The sequence below is a fragment of the Aythya ferina genome (genome assembly GCF_964211825.1).
Source record: "Aythya ferina genome assembly, chromosome: 24".
NCBI classification, from domain to species: domain Eukaryota; kingdom Metazoa; phylum Chordata; class Aves; order Anseriformes; family Anatidae; genus Aythya; species Aythya ferina.
In genome coordinates this window covers 1,644,655-1,668,893 of record NC_140322.1, presented here as the reverse complement: position 1 = coordinate 1,668,893, position 24,239 = coordinate 1,644,655, and the positions used below count along the sequence as shown (strand labels likewise).

General features: G+C 43.9%; 1 protein-coding gene across 1 annotated transcript in view; it reads left to right on the top strand.

Annotated features, from left to right (window-relative positions):
* CSMD2 (CUB and Sushi multiple domains 2) overlaps positions 1 to 24,239 on the top strand; it is a 325,013-nt gene that overhangs the window by 86,168 nt on the left and 214,606 nt on the right. Inside the window, exon 5 of the mRNA XM_084497137.1 lies at positions 23,006 to 23,200. Coding sequence (XP_084353263.1) covers positions 23,006 to 23,200 — 195 coding nt within the window. The remainder of the gene's footprint in view (positions 1 to 23,005; positions 23,201 to 24,239) is intronic.

The following is a 24,239-nucleotide window of genomic DNA, read 5'->3' as shown; positions in this document are numbered from 1 at the left end:
GATGCTAAATGCAAACTGAGTGTCATATTTATGCTGTTTTCCTATTGAGACAGATGCATTTTGTTGTTTTCAAATTTCTTCTAAATTTCAGGTGAGCACAGCATTCTGCATTTTTAGATTGGAGCAGTATTAGACTGTAGTGCTTGATGTACTGCTTCAGTGGTGGTTTTAACTGGTGAAACGGTTCCTAAATGTGTACGCAGCCAGGGTTCCATGCTGAATCCACCCTGTTACTTTTCATTATTAAAGAGCTTGTTTTGGAATCAAAGTTTTAATTAAAAAAAAAAAAAAAAAAGTTTGTAGTCCTCATGGCTCATAGAGATAAAGCTGTGGAGAAGAACAGTGTGGGAAGCCATAAAACGGTGTTTCTCTGAAGGTGCCAACACTGAAACAGCGGGTTCAGAATGCCCCTTCGTCTCTGAGAGGTTTTAATGCTATTTCTGAGATGTTCGTTACTGTTCTAAACTAATTGACGGCAGATGATTGCAGCAGACATGCATAGCTGGGTTGTTCCTTCCGGCATCCTTCAGCTGTCTCTAGTTTGCAAACAGGAAAACCAGGCTACACTTTGTGCTCCTGTCCATGAGCAGTTTTTTGAACACCAGCATCTCCTGTGATGCTGGTACCAAATGCTGCTGCCCTTCTGAAAACATGCTGATGGAATTAGTTATAGTGCATTGATGACTAAAAAAGTGAGGATTGCTCTGCTCATTACATCATCCCTTTATATTTAATTTGTTCCAAATGAATTTAAATTTTGGAAAACTTCCCAACTGTTGTATTGTAGGACTGCAGAACCTAAAAACTTCCTGAAGTGTTTAAATCTTGAACGTTAATGTCTTGGAGCTCTGAAAGGAGCAGGTGGAAGGAGCACACTTCAGTAGGGCAGGTATGGCTATGGCTCTGGGACTGACCAGCACTTTCTAAGTGTACTCCAGGAGACCATGGGATTCGTTACTTGAATACTGCTGCAAACCACAGCAGCAGATTTGTAGGAAAGTGTCATGAATGAGAGATGCAGATACAAATTCAGTACTTTTTCCGGTTCTGGGGACCAGATGTCTGTAGCTTGTGGTGATTTTTGCTTTAGGAAGGACCAGCGGGCAGCAGCAGCCCAACAGGGCCCCTGCTCCAGGCTCAGCCCAGGTCGGGGCTGGCAGAGGAAGGCTGTGGGGTTTGGGCAGGGGCTGCAGCATGTGGTGACTGCCATCAGAAGGAAAAGACAGCTCCAGAGCTAATTCTCCTCCAAAGTGAATTAAACTAAATGGAATTAGTGTTTTAATTCAGAATTAAGCACCTATCCCAGGTTTGAATGCAGTTCAGCTAATCCGTTTGAAAAATAATTTGTGTTAATTTTTGTGTGTAGCCCACCATATGGAGAAGCAATGAAATAGCAGAGGACAGTAACAGATGACCCAGGAGTTCTCATCTTACTCTAATTCAAAAATTGTTATATTAGAGTTTATTTTGCTGCAGTAACTTGCTTAGAGCATTCAAGGCAGCCAAGAAATCAGCAGCTGAGATCCTAAATTGGCTGTGCTGGCTCCATGCACTTTTTAGCAATATTTATTTTTAGTGGGTTCATGGATAAGTTGTTTTGGGTCACACTGCTGTTTCCAAATGGCTGTAAAAGAACTGCTTAAAAACAAAGCAAGAATTCCAGAAAACATATTTGGGTGTTGATATTCCTGTCTGAAATGTCCCAATCCACCTCAACAGTTAATAGATAATAATCACTTCAAAAAGTGTGATTGATCATAATGAACACCATGCAGGAGATAAAAGGTAGGAACAAAAAATAGGTGTTATCCCTTTCCTTGGCACTGCTGCTCGTCAAGAAGCAATAAATTGGAAGGAAGCAGAAGGGGCTCGAGCCTTGCTGAAGGAGGCAGTGACGCAGTGGCACTGCTTGGTGCTAAGTGGTTAAAGCGCAGCAAAGCCCTGCAGCAGCTCCGTGCCTGCTCCTCTGCGCCGGAGTGTCTGGCACGGCGTGGCTGGGAAGGAGCCCGGTGGGGAGGTGAGGAGCAGGAGGACACCGCGCTCACCACGCTCCTTGTAGGGCTCCTGACATTGCTTTTAGGATTACATTTGGGGAGCGCTGTCAGAGCTGTGCCGAACCGTGCAGCTATTCAGGCAGCACAGGGCGTTCTGGTTTGCTTCCTGCCTGCAAAGTGTTAGTATCAGGACTACATGATAAAGCGAGACACCCGATGAGCAGTAAGGCAATGCGCTGTTGTCAATAATATTGAGTGACAGCATTGTTTTACACAGCCCAGCGTCTGGAAGAGCAGTACGTGTATAATTAGACTTAAAACACGGCATTGGATTTTTTTTTTTTTGTCTCCAATTAAGTGATTTCTATGTTATGCAAAAAAAATGTGGTTGGTACTAGGTTTCCATATCGTATGGTTTCAGATTTTTTTTTTTTATGGCTGCTCTTTGGAGTTTTTCCAGAATTTCTCGACTCCGTAGCTGTGTCCCTGTTTCTCATCAGCTGTTCACGACGTGCAGCTCCTGTTTCACTTAATGTACCATGTGCATCTTGCAACAATAGGTTTTTGCACAGTCAGCTGTTCTGCGCAGTCACGTGGGTGGATTGGGGAGTGCAAAATTGGAGAGAGAAATAGCAAAACACCCGGCTGGTCAGCAGCAGTCAGCTGGAGCACCCCCAGTGCCTGCCCCTGCCTCTTGCCACCCCTCGCTGCTGGCGTGTGCTAGCTCTGAAGGACGTGGCAGGCATTTGTTCTTTGCAGGTAACACACAAAAACCTTCAGAATTTGGTACCTTAGACGAACTTTGTAAACAACTTCCAAAGGGCAAAAAGCTACCTGAAGTCTCAAGCTGGTTTGTAAACCCTAATTTTCTCTTTATTTCCAGTTACCAGTTTCTATTTACTCCTTTTTGTTACGTTCTCATGGTCAGAAACTTACTCAAGTCATCGGTGGCCTTTCAGCCTTGAAAGGGAGGTGAATGGAGACCTGGCATGACAGTGGTGGCTCTGTTATTTTTCACAGCCATGGCAGGAACCCGTGGAGGTGCTGTTCAGTCTGATGCTTACAGATGATGTCTAATAAATTGAAGTAGAATGAAGCCACTAAACCAGAAGTTTGCCCCTTGCAGTGTTTGGGCATGGCGCTATATCAGGTAGTCAGGCACTCAAATAAAAAAAATATCAATTGGAAAATGAAGAAATAAATGTTAACAGCTGGGATAGCCACCGTTTCCTTGGGAAGCATGACGAGGGGCGCTTCTCTTTAGGTGTGGGCAATGTTCAGGTGCAAATACCTCCAGGTGCAGAGAGCTGCAATCAGCTCTGCTGCCAGCTGAGATGCGGCTCAGCTCTGAGTAATGAGAGCCTCTGGTGATGGCTGCAAGGTCAGGTAAGTGTGTGGCTCGTGCATGTGAGGAAGAGGATGTGTCTTCAGCCTCTGCCATCAGGCCTCCTGCCTGAGCCTCCTCTGGCAGGCTGGGGTGAGCTTGTTCTGGAGCAGTGCTGCACCAGGTCCTCAGCTGCTTAGCTCCGATTTCAGTGGGTCTGCTTGGTGCAGTCCCTCAATTCCAGGCTTGGTGGTAGGTGCTGAGCACCCCTCAGCACAGGGAGGTGAGCCAGGGGCTTGGATGGGGGGCTCGGGGTGTCTGCAGTGGGTAGGCAGGGTCTGAGGCAGCAGGGAGGCTGCAGGCTGGGGTTTTATGGGGCTGCTGAAGCTGCTGCTGCTGCACCTTCTCATGCAGCGCTTGCTCCAGGAAACTTGTTGTGCTCGTAATATGGACATGATGGGATGTTTGGTGCTGTGACTGCTTTGTAAGCATCAACACAAGTGAAGAGCCACTGCAGTGTGGGCTGGGTGTCTGGAATACAGGGCAGAGGGCTGGATGTGGATGTATCTTTCTCAGTTCCTCTTCCTGGGTACGTTAATGCTGTTCAAGGGCAGGATGTGACCCCATTCATTGAGTTTAACTATGTCCGAGCTCAGTAATAAAATTTAGTAATAAGGACTGGGTGTTTTCTGAATATCATTACTGCTGTACCTCTGCAGACAGCAAAAATGGCAGAGCAGATCCCCTTCTCAATAAACATTGCGGCAGATGCATTGCTTTCCATTATGACTTCTGATTAAAACACCTCCCAAGGGAACCGGGGAAGGAAAAACCAACCTTCCTGTTCTTTTCTTTTTAGCTATACAAAAGATTTTTATTACTTAAATGAGCTCCCAGCAAGTCTGCCTTAATTTACTACTAATTGATTTTAAGACTTGAAAGCAGCAAAGCTTATTAGCATTTGCTGACTCAGCGAGAGCCCTCCCCTCCCCTCCCCATGTACTGGAGGATGGAGTGAGATATTGACCCGTGCTGCTGCAGCACTAAATGAAGTTGAGGGAATATTAAGTGTCTCATATTGGCATTTGATTTGCATATGCAAACGAGATCAATCAGTGCAGACGCAGGAGAGCAGAAATAATGCCTTGCAAATAGGATCCAGTATCAAGCATCTAAACAAACATCAAGTGACACTTGCCCAGCTACAATATGGGGACACTTTGCTGTCAAGGAGGTCCTGCTGCTTCTCCCATCGCACCGCAGCTGCTCTGTGGATCAGTCCATTTTAGAGATGGGTGTTTGGAAGAGCAGAAAATAGTAAAGAAATTGCAAGATTTAGTATTGCTTGTGCTTTCCTGGCATTTTGGACTCCAGGGCTGTTTGTGCCTGAGATGCGCTTGCCAGTTCTGTGTTGCTGTACCTGCCTGTGCAGGTGGCAGGTGTTGAGAGTCGGTACCTTGATGTCTCAGCACAGCAGCACGAAGGTACCTTGTGAAGGACTCTGATCTTGTTTCTTTCCTGACAGACCTTCATTTTCCTCCCTTTTTGCTCCTTTTTTCTTTTGCATATAATAGAGCCATTTCTTTTCAATCAAGGAATCTATTTGCAGAACATGTAGTTGTTAGATGCATTTGGTTTTGTTTCAGCATACATTTCCATAAAAAGTCACCACTAATGAGCTGTGTGAAAATTGCAGACTTGCTGCCAAGGCAATTTGGTTAAAAGGCTTGTCCGTCCTTCATTACCATCTCATCCTTACACGCACAATGTGCTCAAGCAGGTACAGCCATGGTGGCTACAGAAAGGCAGGTGAGATGCTGAGGGTGGTGTCTCTGGTCTCTGAACAAATCCTCCTTGCTGCTAATGCAGCTGCTGCTCTGTTTGGTTTACTTCTCTCTGCTGGTTTCCCAGTTCCCTCATCAATGGATCAAGGCTATGAAAATTAGATATTCTCCAAAGCTGTGGATCTTTTTGTCATTGCAAGATATATTGGCCAATTTTAATTATTGCCAGTGTGAGTAGTTTTTTGGTTGTTTTCTTCCAAATTGACCACCATTGAAATTCTGACTTCAGAGGAAACTACGGGGTGGACTGCTGAAAATCCAGCCTAAAACTGTCTATATGCAGCGATTTAGATACAAAAAATTAGCTTTAAGCTCCACTTTCTCCATTAGTAGGAGACTAGTTGACTTTCGATTATGCAGGCAAGGCAATTACTGCAGAAAAAGAGAAGGTGATTGGGCTGGCCAGCGTTGCTTTTAGTGGCTTGCCCTGAACTGAACTTATCGCTCATAGCAGTAATGGTCGGGAAATAGAAAGCAGTTTGCAGAGAGACTGAATGGAAGCCTGCTTGGCTGCGTAACAGAAAACCTATCCCACAAAATCCTCTGACATGTGCTGATTGGATCTAAGCTCCTGTGAGACATCTCCTCTCAATCCGTTCAAATCCACCTAGTCGGTGGATGGTAATTCCTTCCCCTTTTCTTTACCTGGTAGTATTTCTTTCCAGGTTTGAGATTAAAATGTCATCTGTCCAAGTAGAACCTGACTATAAATAAGTAAATAACTTCCAAGCAGCTTGCTGGGACTCATCTTACTGGAAGAGCCCTGCTCTATCTGTAGCTCAAGCCAGGAGTTGCTGTGACTCCTTGTGGGTGGGTTTTTGTTTGCTCCATCAGCTGCACTGAAGAACAGGGCAGGAGTCTCCTATACTTTAGTTGCCTGCTTTACTCCTTTACAGCAGAGAAGTTGAGAACTAAAGCAGGTGATATATTAAATAAATAAATAAATAAAAGACCTGCATGTATGTATTCAGCCAGCCAAAGTATCTTCAGGAAAGCTTAAAGCTGTGACTGTGTGCAGTACACCTTTTGGTTTAGGTTTTGCTCAGCTCAGCCTGAATCCATCTTAATTCAAATTAAATGCGTATGGAATTAACTTATCTCCACTTCCAGAAGTGAACGCACATGCCATGTGGTGATCTGTCTGATTACCATACGTTCTCACCATGAGAAATATTTTGATTCAGAAGGCAGTACTGATTAGCTGTTAGCCATTTGAGATTTAAAAAAGAGCACCTCCTCCTTTTCTTCGCCCAAAACAAATGTAATGGCTTTAAACTAAAAGAGGGGAGGTTTAGATTAGTTATTAGGAAGAAATTCTTTAATCAGAGGGTGGTGAGGCACTGGCACATGCTGCCTGGAGAAGCTGTGGCTGTCCTGTCCGTGGAGGTGCTCAAGGCCAGGCTTGGAGCAAGCTGGGCTGGTGGAGAGGAGTCCCTAAATCATAGTCAAATACAAATCCACAAGTCTAACCCTAGCAAAACTACCTGCATTGAAGGATGTTGGGCAGATATTTTGGATTTTGCCTTGAAATACTGTTCTCAGCGAGTGTAGGACTCACCAGCAGCTGTAGATATTAATGGAGGGTGCTCTTTGCTTGTTTTGTACCCTCTCAGTTCCTTGACTCAAATCAAGGTGTTTTATATCTCCCTGTATAAACTCTTCATGCAGATATAAGCTACTTTGAGAACAGCTCAGCTTCATATAAATAAAAAGAGGGGTAATATATGTATGTACTACAGGATTTCCTTCAGATTTAGTAGTTTCTTCATGTTCTAAGTATCAGTTGCCTTTACAATTCTTGTTATTGATTACTGTATCTGAAATAGCAGGTAGGAGAAAAGGCATTTCCTTAAACATGTTTGCAGCTTGTGTTTGGGAAATGCCACGTACAGCTATTTGGGGCTGAGCAGAAGCAGCAATGCTTCATTCAGAGCATGAGCTGCTGCGGTGTGAGGAGAGTATTAACAGCAATTTTAGGGAGGTGGCAGGAAACAGCGCCTCTAACGCTGTCAACATCTAGATGAAAATGTACTTGTACATGGATATCTGCTTTACCATCCAGATCTGAGATGATTCAGTGGTCGAGGTGCTTGGGGCTGTGTTAAGGGAGTCTCGGAGTGCATCACCAGGACAGAAAGTGCAAATTGCTTCTTTCCCCAAGTATTAGGAATGGCGAGATGAAATGCTGTGGAAGGAAGGGGGAGAATCGGGAGCGGGGGATTGTCGTCAGTCCGAGTTCGTTGTTACCCTGATTATTATGGCAGATGTGTCTGGAGATGAAATGGCTGGAGCATTCTCCCAGTTGCTCCGTGTTTATCAGCTGTCACTTTCTACAACGTCTTCTCAGGTGGGGAAGGTCACTGGTTTTATGCTATTATGCTTCCATATCAACTGCATCCTGTTATTAGAGAGGGAAAACAATGATTAGTCAAGCACCGAAAGGCTCGGCGATATTATTATTATTCGTAAGCATTGGGCCTGTCAATCAGTAATCCTTGAAATGTAGGGCAAAATGAATGCAACCTGGCTTTCTCTCACCTTGTAGAGGTTCTGATGTCGCTCATGTTGCTTTGTGGCAATGCTGTACCAACCCCATCTTTCTCTAGAAGATAGGAAACCTGGTATAGAAAAAAGAACAAACAGTCGAGCAATAAATATAATAAAAAGCTAAGTCAAACATACTGTAGAGATGTAAAAGATTTATGAAAACTTATTCAACCTGTTTCCTTTGGCTAGATAACTCTGGTCAGTGAATAATACTTGTGATGAAGAAGTGAAAAGGTCACCGAAAATATTAAAATTTGATTTCAGCCACCCACCCAGGAACACATTTATGGAAAATTGCAACAAGTTCTGATTCATTCCTGAATACTGGTTTTTCACACGTTCTGTTTTGCCCTGGCAGTATTTAATGCCTAATTATTTTCTAATAATCCTTTGCTTTTAGTGCAAAAACTTAACAGTGTTTAATTATTAGATATGTTGGTCTGATACGAACAGTGCCTGTTTGAATGAAATGGAGTATCTCTTCAACAGGATTAGATCAAGTTCTGATAAAAAAGTATTGTGCATCTTTTGCCTAGACGTAGTAGACGGCCTTACGCAGCCAGCGAGGCAGCAGACACGGCTTTCCCTGAGAACTGTCCAGTACGAACTCACAAGCACATCTCTGTTCATCCCGAACCTTTCAATGTGCAAATCGATGGCAATCCAGTTAGCTCCCAGTGAAGAGGACCCTTTTAGGAAATGTTTTCCTTCTGGGCAATGGACGCAATGATTGCAACCGTAGCTGGAAAAAAATGTGTGATTTCATTTCAAGTTCCTGATTTTCATCATTGCAGGCCCACCCCAGTGCTGTAACATATGCTGTATAAAGTTAATTATCAGAAAAAAATCATTTAGTTTGTATGAGTTAAGTGTGTGACCTTTAATTTATGCAATAGATGAAAAGCAAAGTATGTGTCACTTATGGCACTTATTTCCTTAAGGGTAGATTTTTATTAGCTATGTCTGAATTTCCCTGTCGTCAAATTAATTCCGTTGGTTTTAGATTGGCTTCTCAAAGAAGTAAGCAACATGCAATTATTCCCTGTGTGTGGACCAACAATTTTTGACCCAGTATTTCAACTAAATTGAATATAGATTAAGTAGTGCAAAAGATGATTCACGTCCTGTGATCTTTGTGTTAAAATCACAACATCCAACAAAATCACCCCAGCCATGACTGGTTTGGAAAGATGGAGTTTTTACAGCTAAAACAGTAATAAACCAGGGCTGCCAGCATCGGGAAGCTCAGTTGTGTGATCCTATCCTGAGGCTCAACAAAAGAGATGAGAAGAACACCTCTGCTTAAAAAAAAAAAAAAAAAAAAGTGTGTGTGTGGGAGCAAACACACGAAAACCAAACAAGCCTTGCTGATTGTTTGATCTTGTCCTCATTTGTTCAGCTGCTTCATCCATTCCTCAGCACACAGACTTGTCTGGTGTTTTGCCTTGAGGAATGGCAAATGCATTCTGCTTGTACTTCTGTGCCAGCAAAGCCTGAGTGAAAATAAACAAAACCTGGCTCCGCGTGCCTGTGACCCCTTGGATGCCGACCGATAACTGCGCTGGGTGCTCCTGGAAGGCTGCTGTGCTCAGTCAGTTACAAGCAGCCTCAGAGGTAACTTTTTTATTATTTTTAGGTCACACCAAAGCAAAGGAGTTGCGAAAGGACAGATACCATCTTGAACGTGCTGTCTGTGAGGTCATCTGCTTGCTTTGATCAGCCCGTTGATGTTATTTTCTTCAGGCTGACACAGCTGTGATAGTCATTTGATTATTCTTGTTATTTGCATGAAAATTATAACTAGTTACTTGATAAAGTCACGGTGACTGCCTTCTGCCCCCAGGGAAGCGCTGTGCTATGCTTTATCTTGGAAATTTCACAGTGAGAGATCTCTTCTGTAAGGATGTAACTGAACAGTTGCTTTTCTCCATTTTGCTTCTCTCACCGGAGCCTTCTTCCACCCTGGCCCCAGCTGATTGACAGACCAGGTCTTTCAGAGTGCCTTGCACTCAAAGGATTAACTTTTGGTGCAGTTTTCTTATTTGATTTCCAGCATTTCTGGGTGTCTTGCAGTGACAGAGCTGCCAGGCTGCTGCAGGTGGAGGCTTCGTCTTCTGCCTGGTCTTGGCCTGGGTAAGTGGGGAGTCGGCTGGTAGACGTGCACTAAGGAGGTTCACTGAGCTCCTGTGTTTTTGCAGAGCTGTTCTTCTCCAGAGGTTCTACCCATTTCTTCCTAATCTTCCAGCTAGTTTCAAGGCCAAAGCTTGTGCAAAACTTGTGCTAAGCACAATGTACAAAAGTTACACAATGCACAACTTGTGCTGAGCTTAATAAAGGAATGCACAATTTCATCTATGAGTAGCATTTTATAGTGGTGATGTAAATCCAGGTGCCTGTCTCCTCTAATGGGTCAGATTTTCATTTCCAGGTGGTATTGTATTGGGGATTACTGACTCCAGATACTCAACCACATGCCATTAGTGTGTCACAGCCTTGTCGTCCTGTGTGCACCTTAACATACATGCAGCCTCACTGGAACAGCCTCCAGTCTGGAAGGTGCTGCCAAAATTTTCTTTCCAAGAAATCTCCTGCCAACACCCTAAATCATCTTCTGGCACTTCAGTCCATTTAGATGTCCCAAAACAGGGAAAAGTTGTCTTTGTTACTAAATTGAATTTTTGTCTCCTTTGTATTTAAAACTTTGAGGTCCTCAGCTTCTCTTTGCATCCATCTCTAACATGAGAGTTCATTCAAAATCTCTCTTTGCCAAGGAGATATAAATACACATTGCTTCTTCAATATTGTGGCCTCCATTCTTGATAATCAGCAATTGAGAATGGAGGACAGGGAACTTGGCAGGTCTGTCATTGCTTCCATAAACAGTAGGGATGTCTGGATATTTCCAGCTTAGCACAAAAAAGCTCATAAAGAGGTTATAAAAGATAAAGGGTTTTATAAAAAGCATTACAATGTCATTCTAACTAATCCATTAGAGCTTACTGCTGCAAGAAGTGGCTACTTTCTGAGCATTTTTCCTTATGTCCAATATTTTTTTTAGATTACTCTTTCAAATATTTATGCACAGTGTTACACCTGAACTAGACCTAATACACATCTTGGAGGGGAAGAAGTATAACTTTCTTCTATGCACTAAGTTGTGTATGTGAAGATATCTCCTACTTATTTTTTAATGAAATACATTAATGTCATGGCTGGTTTTGTTTAGCCTGGTTTTTGTTTTCAGTGTCATAGACAAAGATTTGGGTCCTAGAGTCTCTCAGAATTAACCTTTCAGACATTGCAGCGTTTCTTAATTCTCTGAACTAATGCGGAGGAACCTTCATGCTAATTAAAAATTCTTGCAGTCATTGATCTCACCGTTACCCAGTTCCTGCCATGTAAGCACTCATCCTATAAAATTAGACCAGCCTTGCAGAAACAGTGGGAGGAGAAATGAGTTTATGCTAGGATATGTCATATTGGGATGTCATTAGCAGTTGTGCTCTGTTGTGAATGCATCACAGTTGTCCGTAAATGCTTTTTGGATGCGTTCTGCCTAAGCTGTTTTCCAGCACTTTCATCTCTTCTCATTTATGACGTTGGTGTCCCCCTGAGCTGGCAGCCTGCTCACGAATTCAAGGCATAGAGGAGACCTGATGGAAATGGAGAGGTCAGGAACGAGTGCTCTGCTGCTTGAGTTGTGGCTCCCCGAGTTGGATAAAAGAAGTTTGCATTTGAGTAAGAGGGTCGTGATCCTGCTGCCACGCACCCTTTGAAGCCGCTCTCTGAAATGAGAGACTGCCACCGTTTGCTATGCTTATGAGGAATTTAAAGTGCACTTGTAGCTGGGAAAGGTAACTGTAAGTTGTATTATTCATCCTGCCTCAAATCAGCGGCTCCATTTATATATCAGAAGATGATTTCTCTGGCTGTTGATGCTCTCCTTGACCTGGGATCTGGAATGTGAGTTAAACTGAGCTTGTACCTCTCAATGTGCATTGTCACGATCTTCTGTGTAGAAGTCAAATTAAAAGGAAAACTTGAGAGTTGGAAAAAATCTGTTGTTCTTCTGAGACTGTAGGTTGCAGTGAAAGCATGCAGGCTGTGCTACCTCCTAAACAGATCTATTTTTGTGGTTTTTTTTTTTTTTTTCTGGTACAAGTGAAGCATCCATTATCGGGAATCCCAGGAGAACTAGTTCTAAATAGAGTTCCAGCCTAGCTGACCCTGAGCTGCAGGTAATACCTAAACGATGCTTTGAACATGTAAAATATTATATAAATGCCACATGTTGTTAAGTTTTGTTGTCTCTGCTGTGGAATATATCCAATTTAACTCAGGTCTCGGCTAGCTTTCTAGCACTTGTAATTCTCGTCACGGCTGCAGCCGTACCGGGGAGCAGCCTGGTGGGATGGAGCTTCGTGGGGCTGAGCCCTGCTGGGGCTCCGCATCCCACTCCCAGCTCTGTGGGCCCTTTTGGGGCCCACGGTACCCCAGTACTAGGGTTTGTAGGGAGGAGGATGCTCCACAGCCTCTGTGGGAACTGGCTGATGGCACCAGAAATAAACAGGCTGTAGGACAATAACAGTTTTTTTTCCCAGTCTCCTAATGGTTTCCTTCTGTCTTGCTGCACAAAGGCTTCCCTGTTTTCAGTCAAATCTTCCTGCGTTTACAGAAGCAGGTGGGTGGATGTCTTTAAACATTGCTTAAGTCTTTGGATTGCTCCAGTGTAAGCGATGGGAGGAGTGCCGCGCGGCGCCTTGTGGTCGCAGCACTTTGGGGTTTCTCACTTCAAGGCAATTCACAGCATCCTGAAGCTGCCTGAACTTGGCGTCTGGTTCAAGTGTTGTGCTGTTCAAGTCCACACTTTAAAAGTTGCTCTGGTGGAGGCCGACAAAGGCTTTTGCCATGTGGAGTTCATTAACGTAGAGACACTTATATAACTTTCTCCCTCCTTTGTGGGATGCCTGTAACTTTTATGAAAGTATTTCACGTCCCAAACGTCTTCTAAGATGCCAGCAGGAGACGGGCATGAGAAATGGCCATAATCCCGAATGTGTGGCAGTTGAGTCCAGCGGATGCTTTGTGTTTTTCAAGAATGAGAAGGTTTAATCTTCAACCAAAGCAGCCTTTTTCTCCTCCTGCTCAGATCTTAGCTTGCGTGAGCCTCAGCCTGCTGTGCTGCTTTGGAATTTATTTAATAGCTCAGTTGTTTGGACATGATTAAAAATGTAATGAATGGAATGAAGCAATAATAAGATGAACAGCTCATAAAGGGGTTTAGTCTAAAAATATCTGTTTCAGCACAGCTACTGTAGCGAAGACAGTGGCAGCAGTCACAGAAAAGTCCACTGCATGAATCCCTTACAAGTTCCAGTGAGCTATTGCTGAGCATGAGGCTGATGCATCAGCCTCTTTAGTTCATCTTTTACAATGGGCCCTGTTTTTTCCACTCCAGTGTTGCTTTGGCTTCCCAGTGCTTTTCCTCTGAGTGCCTGATGCAGACCTCCAGAGAAAAGGGTTTTTCTTTTTTAGGTTGAATTGCATATCAGATAGGAGCTGGGTAAATTCTCCTTTTCCAGTATGAGAATTTGTAAGTGCTTTGCCTGGATCTGTTCTGGCTGTTTGAAGGGTTCAAGAGCTGGAGACTGTTCAGATGAAGCTTTAGTGTTTTGTTAATAGAAAACATTCAAGGTCTAAACTGTTAGTCACAGAAGCTGGGAACTATTCTCCCCTGTGGCTGAGAGGTTGGGGAAAATGTCTGTAATAAACAGATTTTGTTCTTTCGCTTTCCTCTCAGCAGCTGTAGCATGTGCAGCAGAGAATGTAGGGTGGGGAGGGTGAGTGCCCACTTCCAGGCTTCCTGGATGAGGTTCAGGAAGGGTTTGTTACCAAGCATCTTTACCCTCAGAGAGCTCAGGCTTGTTTTGTGTGTAAACAGCACAATTAAAATGTACCCAGGCAGAATGGAAGTAGAAGGACCTGCGTTTGAGCCGTTTTTGCTGAATGCTCAGTTAAGTGTTCATCTTTTCCTCCTTGGTATTTGCTTTTGGGAAGCTAACACGGTGTTTTTATGGTTACGCTTCAGCTCTTTCAGTGTGATCTTTCTCCACGTAGATTTGTATCACCAAGGCCAAAACATTCAGCTTTCAAATGTCAGTGATGTCAACTTTAAACAACAGGTAGCTCTGCTCCTTGTAATGGAACAAGATTGAGACCAATTCTGAGATCCTGCGGTATCTTGTTTCCCAGGCTCGGGCCCAGTCCGTTCTCTTTCATTAATGTGCTCCGAGTGTCCTTTAAGGCAAATCTGAATCGTTTCCATGACAATATTTATAGAATAGATGCCTTTCTTGTAGCACATCTGTATGGATTTTCCATTTGTAACATCTCTTCGCATCAATTCCTGGTATATTCAAGGTCTCAGTGAAGTGTTTGGACCATCACGCCAGTCCAGAGTGACCTTAAATGAGCATCTCTGCATTGGATGTAGGCCTAGCCTTGGAGTTCAGCTCGTCAGTACCAAGGAGATGCATTTCTGCTGTTTCCTTGAGTAAAATGGAAGGGCAGGAAGATTGATGGTGTGACAGGTGGCCTCCCCAGGTTCCCTGTATCCTCAATCTTGTCGTCTTTAACTAGAGAGGTGGTTTTTTTTGGCTAACAAGTTGTGTGGCTATGCTAATGCTGTAGTAAGAGCTGTTAGGTTTTGTTTCTCAGGCTCAGCTCAGCCGCCACGCTGCTTGGAGGAGTACTCGGCAGGTGGTTGGACTTTTCCCCTTCCCTCTCAGATACGTATGCCCATGCAGAGGCCTCAAAAATGAATGTTAGTACCCAAAACTGGCAGGCAGGCTCGTGTCTCACAGTTGGCCTGGCAGGGTGTAAGAGGTGCACAGCACAACATGTGGATGGTCAGAAGGGGTGTCAGGGCAGTTGTGCTTGCTGTCGTGCTGTGCTTCCCCTCTACTGGAGGAATTTTTCTTGACATCCACCCTGAACTCTTCAGCTATGATTTTTGCCTGGTGCTGCTCTTTTTTTTTTTTTTTTTTTAAACCAGTCTTAAGGGCACTTTCACCTTCCCATCTGCCTTAACTTTAGCTTGCATAAGTGTTCTTTTAATGTCCATTTAATAGGTTGGGATGTACGTATGAGGAAAGGGCAGGTCTGATCACCCAGCTCCACAGCATCCACCTTTGTGTAACAGATGGATAAGGTTTTGAAATCATAATAAGCTCATGCTTCTGAATAAATTCAGGCACTGGGGAGATCCCATGTGGGGATAAAAACTTGTTCTCTGAGATAAGTGCATGTTAGTGCATAGCTTGCAAAATTATGCTTGTGGCAAATTTTGCAGGATAGGCACCTGTGAATTTAGGAAACAGGACTGAGCCCTAGGCGTGTTTTCATGTCATAATTAGATTGTTTCAGCTTTGTTTTCAGTGAAGAGGATGAAATTACTTTCTAGATTTTTTTGATCAGTTATGACCGCAAATTAATAATGTATCTCTGGTGCCGGAAAGCAGAAGGCTTCCTAATTGCTACCGCAGCTCAGGGGACTCCTGTGGCACCGTCCTGAACCGTCTGCGCTTTCTGCTCATCGATAGGAGGTGTCTGCAATGGGAGCTCAGCACTCCTGGCTGCTCTTACAGTTGAGTAGGAGAGTCAATAGAAATACTTCACCTTTCCTGTTTTCAAGGGCATTTCCCCACGAACTGTGTGATTTCACTTACTTGGCCTTTGTACTGCACTGTAAGGCATCTCCTAGTTCGTTATGCCTGCAGGACTGGCCCTAGTGTGGTACTTAGTTGCCAAGCTTTCTAAAAAAGTACAGAAAAGCTGACTGTAAAGGGAATAAATGAGGAGAAATAAATTGTGAAGGCAGTTTAATCATGGCTAGGTTGTTTCGGTGTTTCCTTTAGGGGGTGAGCCAGACTTGACGTGGTTTGAATGGAAGCTGAAGCAATTGGAAGCTGTGAATTACAGGTGTTTCTGGTCCCACGTGGGGGGAAATGGGCTATTTGTGGTTTAACCTCAGTGCAGTTGCAGGCTAACTCAGTTTGGTTTGCTTGGTAAAATGTGTGGACTGCCACTCCAAGCAGGTGCAATCCACGGCTGCTCCTCCAAAGGCTCCAGAAAGCTGGGAGTGAGGAAGGAAAGATGTGTGGAAGCCACTGGGAACAAAGGAATTGGAGCTGCCACTGGTGAGATGACGTCGCAGGTCTGTGTTTTAGGGCCTGGTGCTGTGTCAGACCTGAGGAGCCCAAATCCACTGGGTTCCCTGCTGGGGCTGCTGCTGCCCTGTGTCCTGGTACCGGCTGCTTCCAGAGAACTGGCCTAAAAAATCTGGGGGTGATAAGTTGTGGTGAATGCCTTTCCTCTGCTGTGAAATATTTATTGAAACAGATGTAGTTGGCTCCAGTTCCTGTTTCTGGGTAATCAGCCAATAGCTCGAGAAGATCAATACGCAGATAAACAATGGAGACTCTAAAGTTGGAAGAGGCTTTTTTTTAACAGAACAAAGAGCCTTCCTTGTCCAGGGACACTCTCCAGCAAAACACAGAGCGGATCAACACTGGCACCCAGTGTCTAGATTGAATCGGCTCGAATCTGGGTTTCCAAATCTGACACCCCTTTTTCAAGCTGACACCCTACCCTGGCTTTGGGTCTGGTGTGTGCAAAGGAGTGAGGTGCTCACCCTGGTAGACAGCTGAACTCCCTGGAGCTGCTCTTTTAATTCAGCTTTGGTTTGGTTCCTTCAGTTGTCTTCTGGTGCTGAGAACTACTGCAGCATTGCTTTTCTTGGCTTGTCTTTTGTCTTACAAGGAGACGCAGATCTCTTTGTTTGCCTAGGAATGGTTAACCTTAGTTCAGGGAGGAAGAGAGGAAACAAATGTAAAACCACACTCCTCCTCCCTGGGGAAGTTTCTTCAGGTTACTCTGCAGCTGTTAAATGCCAGTTCGATGAAGCCTTTAAACGTGCACTTAAATCCATTCCTGCTAAGCAAAACACTTAACTGCATACTTTAAATTAAGCTGGTGCTCAAGTGTCGCTGCACTGAGAAGCAGCAGGACGAGAGCATGTTCGCAAAGATAAGCGGTTGTCAAGTGCCTGCCTGATTGGGATGCTGATGCAGGAGAGTCCTGGGCTGGGGCAGCAGGGGAGGACCCCGGTCCTGGGGACTCAGCACCTGCCAGCGTGGTGCTGGTGGTCCAGGCCCAGCAAAAGATTTGTGTAGCTGGGCTTCAGTCTCTGTATTTTCATGCTAGCCAGGCTTCCTCGGCTATGTTCAGCAAGTAGTGACATTTGTTTGAAAGTATAAATAATGAGTGGCAGTAAGTCCCAACTGTTAGGGAGCGGGGCTCACTGCATCTCTGAAGACAGCCTGATGGATCTGTAATTTACCTCTGATCCCTCCAGCTGCCTTTGAGGATCTTTCTTTTCTAATTCTTCCAGAAAAAGCCTCCTCTTAGAAAATGTTCGTCCCAGAGGGATCGCGCCACCAGAACTGAGATGGGGAGCTGTCTTCAGTCCCTCTGCCAACTGAGGGTAGGAAGCATATGCTCTCCCCAGAACAGGTTAAACAATTGCAGAAATACTTAGTTGTATACGGTATTGTGTTGGATTCAATTAAAGTGAACGTTTAATGCATGGGCTGGTCACAGGCAAAGGAAAGTAAGGAGTCTGTCCGATGGGACAGGGTGCCAGCATGGGATGGCAGCTGGTCACTTTGTAAATGGGTAAATGCTTCAGGGTGGGCTTGTTCATTGCTACATCTCCTGTGAGCTTGTCACTTCCATGTTTTGAACGTTTGCTGTTTCTGTAGTGAGGTGATTAAATCAAACCTGAAGTCCTCCTGTCTCAGCTCGCACGGTACTCTCAGAAGTGGCGCTGAAGCTGCTCTAGTACATTCCAGGAAGGTAAATTGAAAACTTGAAAATGAATTTCCAAAAAAGCCCTAGAACTACTACCACAAAGAAGATGGATGATGAACCATTCTGGTCTGTTATTATCCAGAAGTAACTATCTGGCTGGTTTTTAGTGAACAAAGAAATATTAGAAGGGAAAAAATAGTTTCCATTTAGCTTTATCTCTGTTGGCTGTACTGGAAATGAATCATGACATAAAAAAGGATAAAATGAAATGAAAAAGATACCATTTATTTCCTTTTCTGTAACACACACTGGACACTTATTCTGAAGGTTACAACTCTTCTGAACTAAAACAGATTGCACTGAAACACTGATGAAAGATATTAGAGAGTCATAGACTGTCCCTGCGGTACTTTGCCTGAAAGTTATGGACAGAGAGGGCGGGGAAGTTGGTCAGCATGGATCTCCCCACCCGTTGGAATTCACATTAGTGCTGGCCAAAGGAGCACTGTCAATGATGTGTAGGTACTTCAGTTTATTTTCCAGGATGTGATGGAAATCTGAGATACATTCTCCTTCAGGAATCCTTCTCTCCTCCGATTTCTCTTAGGGTAACAAATCCAGAACACGTTGTCCCCTGAGCAACGTGCTGCTCTTCTTAGCTCAGCCTGGATCTCCAGCAGAAGAAACCTTTGTGTTGAGCTGTTTGGGTGTCTCGACTTCAGGCACCCATTAGGTTCAGAAAGTGCAACAAAATGGAAAGAGCTAGGAAAAAAAGCATATTTAAGATTAATCTGGAAATGTGGATGTGCAGAGGTGCCTGAGCCAGTACGTTTAGATCGATAGCTTTGTTATTTTGCCTTGTCTCTGTAGCATCCTTTTATGGGGAATTATTCCTGCTGCAGTAACTGTACTCAGGAGCTATAAGTGCCTGCTCCGTAATGTTTTTTTTTTTTAGGAATGGAAATCAGTTGTGAATGAGGAGATAATGTATGGTCTCCTATCATAAAAGTTGGGCTCCTTGATAAGATTTCAAGGTTATGACAGTGATAGCATTGAAGTATCTGTCGTAAACTACCATAGATAATTCAAGCAATAAAAACGTTTCTTTTAGCTATGTAAATAGGGTAATAGACTGGAATGAAGTAGCTAGATGTATTAAATGCTGGGGTTATTTTATATTCAAACAATAGAGAGAAAATAAAGCCGAAGATTAATTTGAATAGGAAGCAGGGAAGATTTCTCTTCTGAATGGCGAGCAAGGTAGAGATGGATTTGAGTTTTTGTTTTGTTTGAAGGGACCTGAATTGGTAACATAACTCAGACGTATCAATGTGATGAGCGGGATGAGAAGCATCTCTGTGGTTTTTGCTTTTTTTTTCTTCCAACAAAGAGCCTGTGGGGTTTTGAGAAAAGCTGATGTAATTAGCCTGAATGCATCTTGATGGTGGGATGCTGTCCAAGGATGCGTTGAGTCACATCTAGTGACTTAAAAACTACTAATTAATTTTGAGTGAACTGGAATGAGGAGGCTTGGCTTGACAAGTACTAGGTTTTGAAAGCTAATGATTTTGAAAACGTCCAGTGCGGTGATCCCTGGGCAAGGGGATGAGAGAATTTGGGAACAGCCTGGTGAGCCTCTTGAGAAGGGCAAAACCAAATGGAGCTGAAAATCCAGTCAGGGAATGGTGGGAAGCTTCTGATGATCATCGGTTCTGGCTGCTCTTTAAGAGCTCACAGAAATGGATGGCGGAGAATTCTCAGATGTGTTGTTTCCATTTCCAGTTTGTTTAGCAGCTCATTTTCGAGCAACACAATATGAAATCTGTGAGACCTTTTGTCTTGTACCAATAGATCTGGATATAAAGCTTACAAAGCCTGGCTTCTTGAAGGAAATGTTCCCACCGAACTGTGGGATCAAATGAAGGTCTGCTTCTGTTTGGGCCTGTGCTGGTAATAAACACCATGATCGTGGTTCCTCTGCTGTGTCCCCTTAGGGAGTGTGTTCTCCAGGGCAATATATCTGAATGGTGCCATTTGAGGTACGTCGAGGAGCTCTTCAGGTGCAACTGCAGCAGAATAATCCTATTTCCTTTCCTCTGTCATAAAATAAGATAACGGTTTGGCAGCTGTTCAAATCAAGACAAATAAAATAAACTGTTCTATATTCATCATGGAAAGAAATACTTTGCTAGAAAATGACTAACAGGACCTTCTATTCATCTCTACCAATCTGGTCTGTGGCTGCATTCATTTCCATACAATCACTGGAAAATATTATGTTGATTGCCAGGAACAAAGCTTTTATGGGGAGTAAAAAAAAAAAAAAAATCCATGCTACTAATCTACAGTGGAATTGGTAAATGGGTAAGACAAAGCTTTAATAATATTATTCTGTGCGACATCTGATGTAAATAATACAGTTCTATTAATCTCTCAAGCAATCAGAGTCTGGCTGTTAGAGGCAGCCAAGTATGAGCAATAATATTATCTCTTCTAAGGAATGTTGGAGTAGAATCGCAAATCCATCGCTGTGAAGGCGGTGGCGGCAGCGGCTCAGGGTGTTGGGCTGAGCGGTGAAACAAAGACACCTCCTTCCTGCCGAGCAAAGCTCTTGGACCTGGCGGTCTGCTGCAGGGACTTCGTGAAGCTGGGCTTTCTCAGCAAGCACGGACACATCCTTTGACTCTTCTCCATCCCTCTGAAGGTGAACTTCGTCAGCTCAGGTTTGGGGCCGACCAGAATAATCATAGGGCATTACTGCCCATCCTGCGTGGGCAGCTGGATCTGCTGCTCCTGCTGAACCTGGCTCTGGAAGCAGCATTAGCCTCTTGGGAAGCAGTTGTTTGGTCCGTGATGAAGCAGCTGAAGTGTTTGCCTTCTGCAGATGTGCCTCAGTGTATCTGAAATAAATAAAAAAGTGCTCACCAGCTTATTCAACAACTGCATTGAACCCAAAGCAGTCAAGGAGTTAATGTTGCCTCCCCCTAAAAGCATGTGTGCCGTCCGTCCCGTAACACAATATTAGTTAAGGCAGCCAAATGAAGCAGAATTTTTAAATGAGATCCTGTTTTTCAAGTATGATTTTAAGATACGATGCAGGTCGGGGTTGTCTGATTCTTCACAGTTCATTAAGTAGAGAGCAGCTAGTGTTAGAGAGTGACTTTTAAAAATGATGGATTTTTATTTATAGCAAAGTTCTAGTCATTAATTTTAAGGGAAGGAAGCATAAAAGCAGGAGTTGGGTTCATTTTTTTTTTTAAAGTGACATTGGTAATTTAATTAAATTGGGGTTTTGAGTATCATTACAGAAAATGAAACATTAGTTCTACGCGGCTTTTCAGCCCGTCTGATGTATCTGATAGCACCCCCCCGCAATTACAAAAGCTGCATGGTCATTAATATTTTGATGTGAAAGTTGTTGCTGAACATATAGCCGCCCAGCTCCGGGTGCTCTGTGGGAGGACGGGAGTAGTGTTTTGGGGGAAGGAGCAAAGGGTAGAAATCCCATCAGCCAGAACTTGTGTGTGACCCCACATTGTGCTGCGGCATGGAGCCACTAAAGCCCAGCTCCCTGGGTGCCGGATGTGTTTTTCTGGCTGCAGGCTCTACAAGGGGCTCCTCCGCACACAGGCGTGCAGCAAGAGCTCCCGGTCACACCAGGAAAATCCAAGAACCTGAAGCAGAGCAGGAGTCCAGATGCACGTGCCATTAAAATTAATCAAGTTTAAGGTGGCAAGGTTGCTGTTAACCCACTTCCAGATTAACTGGGAAGCAGGATGGTATGCCTGGAGGCAGGAAGGCTAATCCTATATTCATTACAGGTTAATTTTTTGTTTTCCTCCCTGTGGGGCGTCCTGTCCCCAGCCTGCTGCAGAGAGCCCTCCGAAGGTACCTGAGCTCTGATCCGAGGCAGCCAGGTCTGTGCTGGAGGCAGAGCAGAGGAACCTCAGCTCCTGATCCCAAAGTGCTGTCCCGTGTCAGGACAGGGAGGCAGTGGTTTTGCTTTGCTTAGTGTTCTGGAGCTGTGCTTCATTTCACGTGCTTACGCACAGTTTTGGTTGTATTTTATTCTTCTGTGTGCTGTGTACGTTAGCATATCATTTTCCTTTTAATCTTCCTCTTTCCCTTGGCAGAGCTGCACATTAAACCTCCCTCTGCTCATCAAAATTCATCTGTTTTTGTTCATTCCCCCGACAAAATTGTTTCCTATGGTAAACCATCGCTCAGCTCCAAATGCCCATGTTTTCCTTCCTCTGATGTTCGAGTGCGGTGGTTTCACACTGGTAGGTAGCTAAGCTCCACCATGCTGGGCTCTCGCTCCCCATCAAAAGGCCAGGGGAAGAAATTACGATGAAAATAAGCTTATGGCTTGAGATAACCACAGGGAGATCACTCGCCAGTTACTGTCAGAGGCAAAATAGGCTTGGCATAAGGGACATTAATATAATTTATTACCTATTGATAACAGACTATGGCAGCGAGAACTAAAAGCGAACTAAAAACCCTGTAATAGAAGATGCAACACAAGGCATGATTCAGATTTGATTAAGATATTGTCAGCCTTGTGGTTGCCTTCATTTGGTTTTATATGGGGCTCTAAAACAAAGATTTGAGTGGATCTTCTCGGAGTGGTTTATGGGAATCTTTAGTTTTATTTAAGCTCTCTGAAGCTGCTGTACAGAGGCATTGATTACGAATATAGTAGCACTTTAGCTGCAACTTCTTAATTTCATAATAAAATACCCACGTTTGGTTGTAACCTTCAGTTAACTCTGTTTTGCCCTCAGTGGAGTTGGGTCCATCTGCAGTGCTCAGTCTGGTTTGATGCCTCTGTGTGAAAGCCAGATTAAACGTGCAGTGCAGGGAAATGTAAATCCTTGTGGGCTGAAATCCTGCAGCGCTTTTTGTCCAGGCAAGAGTTGCTCCTTGCAGGTTTTGCTGTCTTCTGTTTGGTTCTGTGTGACACAACCCTGTGTACATTGCAGGGGCCTTTCAGGTGTCTGCTGAAGGTCTGTTGGAAAACATTGTTTTACACAACCTCATCTCTGTCTCTTGATCAATCGTAGTCATGTCAAATTGCTACAACTGCAAAGGGGAGCTCAGGAAAGAGGAATGCTTTGGTTTAGAAACTGGAAAAATGGGTCAGGAAAAAATGAATCTTGTTTCTCACTCAATTGCTTGGGAATGGTTGTGCTTCCTTTTATATATTTATGTACATACACTCAGTAGAAATGGTACTTACGTGTTAATTGTAACTGGCCTAATGAATTCTGATGCAGTTTCAGTATGGCTTGTGTTATGGTTATTTGCTCTTACATTTTTAGTGATTAAATTTCCTTTGAGGTGAGCTGTTCTGGATTCCTCACCTGCCAGCTCTGTTGTACAATAACACACTGTCCCTAACCAGAAGCAACTTTCTTTGGCAGTTCTACCAAGTCATACGTGTGGGAACCCAGGAAGGCTGCAGAACGGCATTCAGCAAGGGACGACGTTCAGCATTGGGGACAAAGTGAGATACAGCTGTAACCCAGGCTTCTTTCTGGAAGGACACGCGTTGCTCACGTGCCACGCCAATTTGGAAAACGGTGCCTCCTGGGATTTTCCTCTTCCCTTCTGCAGAGGTAAAGTGTCCTCTCTTCATCTGGAACGAGCCACAATGAAATAGGATTCAATGAGCAATTTGGGGTTGGGAAAAACTTCACGGGCTGTAAGTTTGATTTAAAAGACTTGAAAACTAAACATGATGTATTTAAAATTGAGGTTTCTTTTTATTGGATTCCCTAAAGCTGCCAGGTTTTGGGTGACTAATGGGAAGGTTATGAAGTGCTCAAAGTACTCAAAAATGTTGCACAGCTGCTTTAACTCCAATTTCTTTGTCTAAAGGGGAGGAAAAAAAGGAAAAGTAGGTATATTATCCATCAAGATAAGGCACCTTCTTAAGGCCATGCATTCTTGCTAGATCAAATACAAGAACATTTAAGCTGGCTTTTCTGCTTCCTCCCATCCATGTCAAGCTCGCTTCCCTTGCAGCAGTTCCCACGGTGATGCTGCTCTTTTGTCTGAAAAGAAAAGCAAATCTGTGCAGAGTGCTGCTGGGCAGTGGGGCCTGCAGCCTCAGATGGGGGATGCTATATGGGAGGTAAAATCCCTCCTTTGTTTGGAAAGGGTGCAGGCCTGTTTGGGTAGGCCAACTCTGGTTCCTTGATCACTATAGAGCTGCTTGCTAATCCTCTGGAGCCACGAGGGACTAGAGAGTCCGTAAATATACAAGTGTCTGTGTTGTTTTACCAAAACAGTTGCTGCTGCTTTGAAGTCTTTTCCCCTCAATTCCTTGTGTACTTCAGCAGAGCATCTTATATTGATTCTTTTTATTGACTCTGCCTGTGCAATCAATTAGCAGTTCTAAGCTGTAGCATAAATCTTGAATTTAAAATGAACAAATATTGTTTGCTTGGTGTGTTTTTAATGCTTTCTTGAATGAGTTACACAGCAGTTATGTGTGCTGCTTAGTACATTTCTCGTACGCTTACCTACTGTTTTGGAGCCAAGGGCATTGTAACACTGAAGGAGTGGTTCATAGAGCCAGGCAGATAGTGCAGAGGGACGACTGTCATTGCCATTTTAGCACGATCACTTATGAGTGTTTGCTTTTCCTTTGTA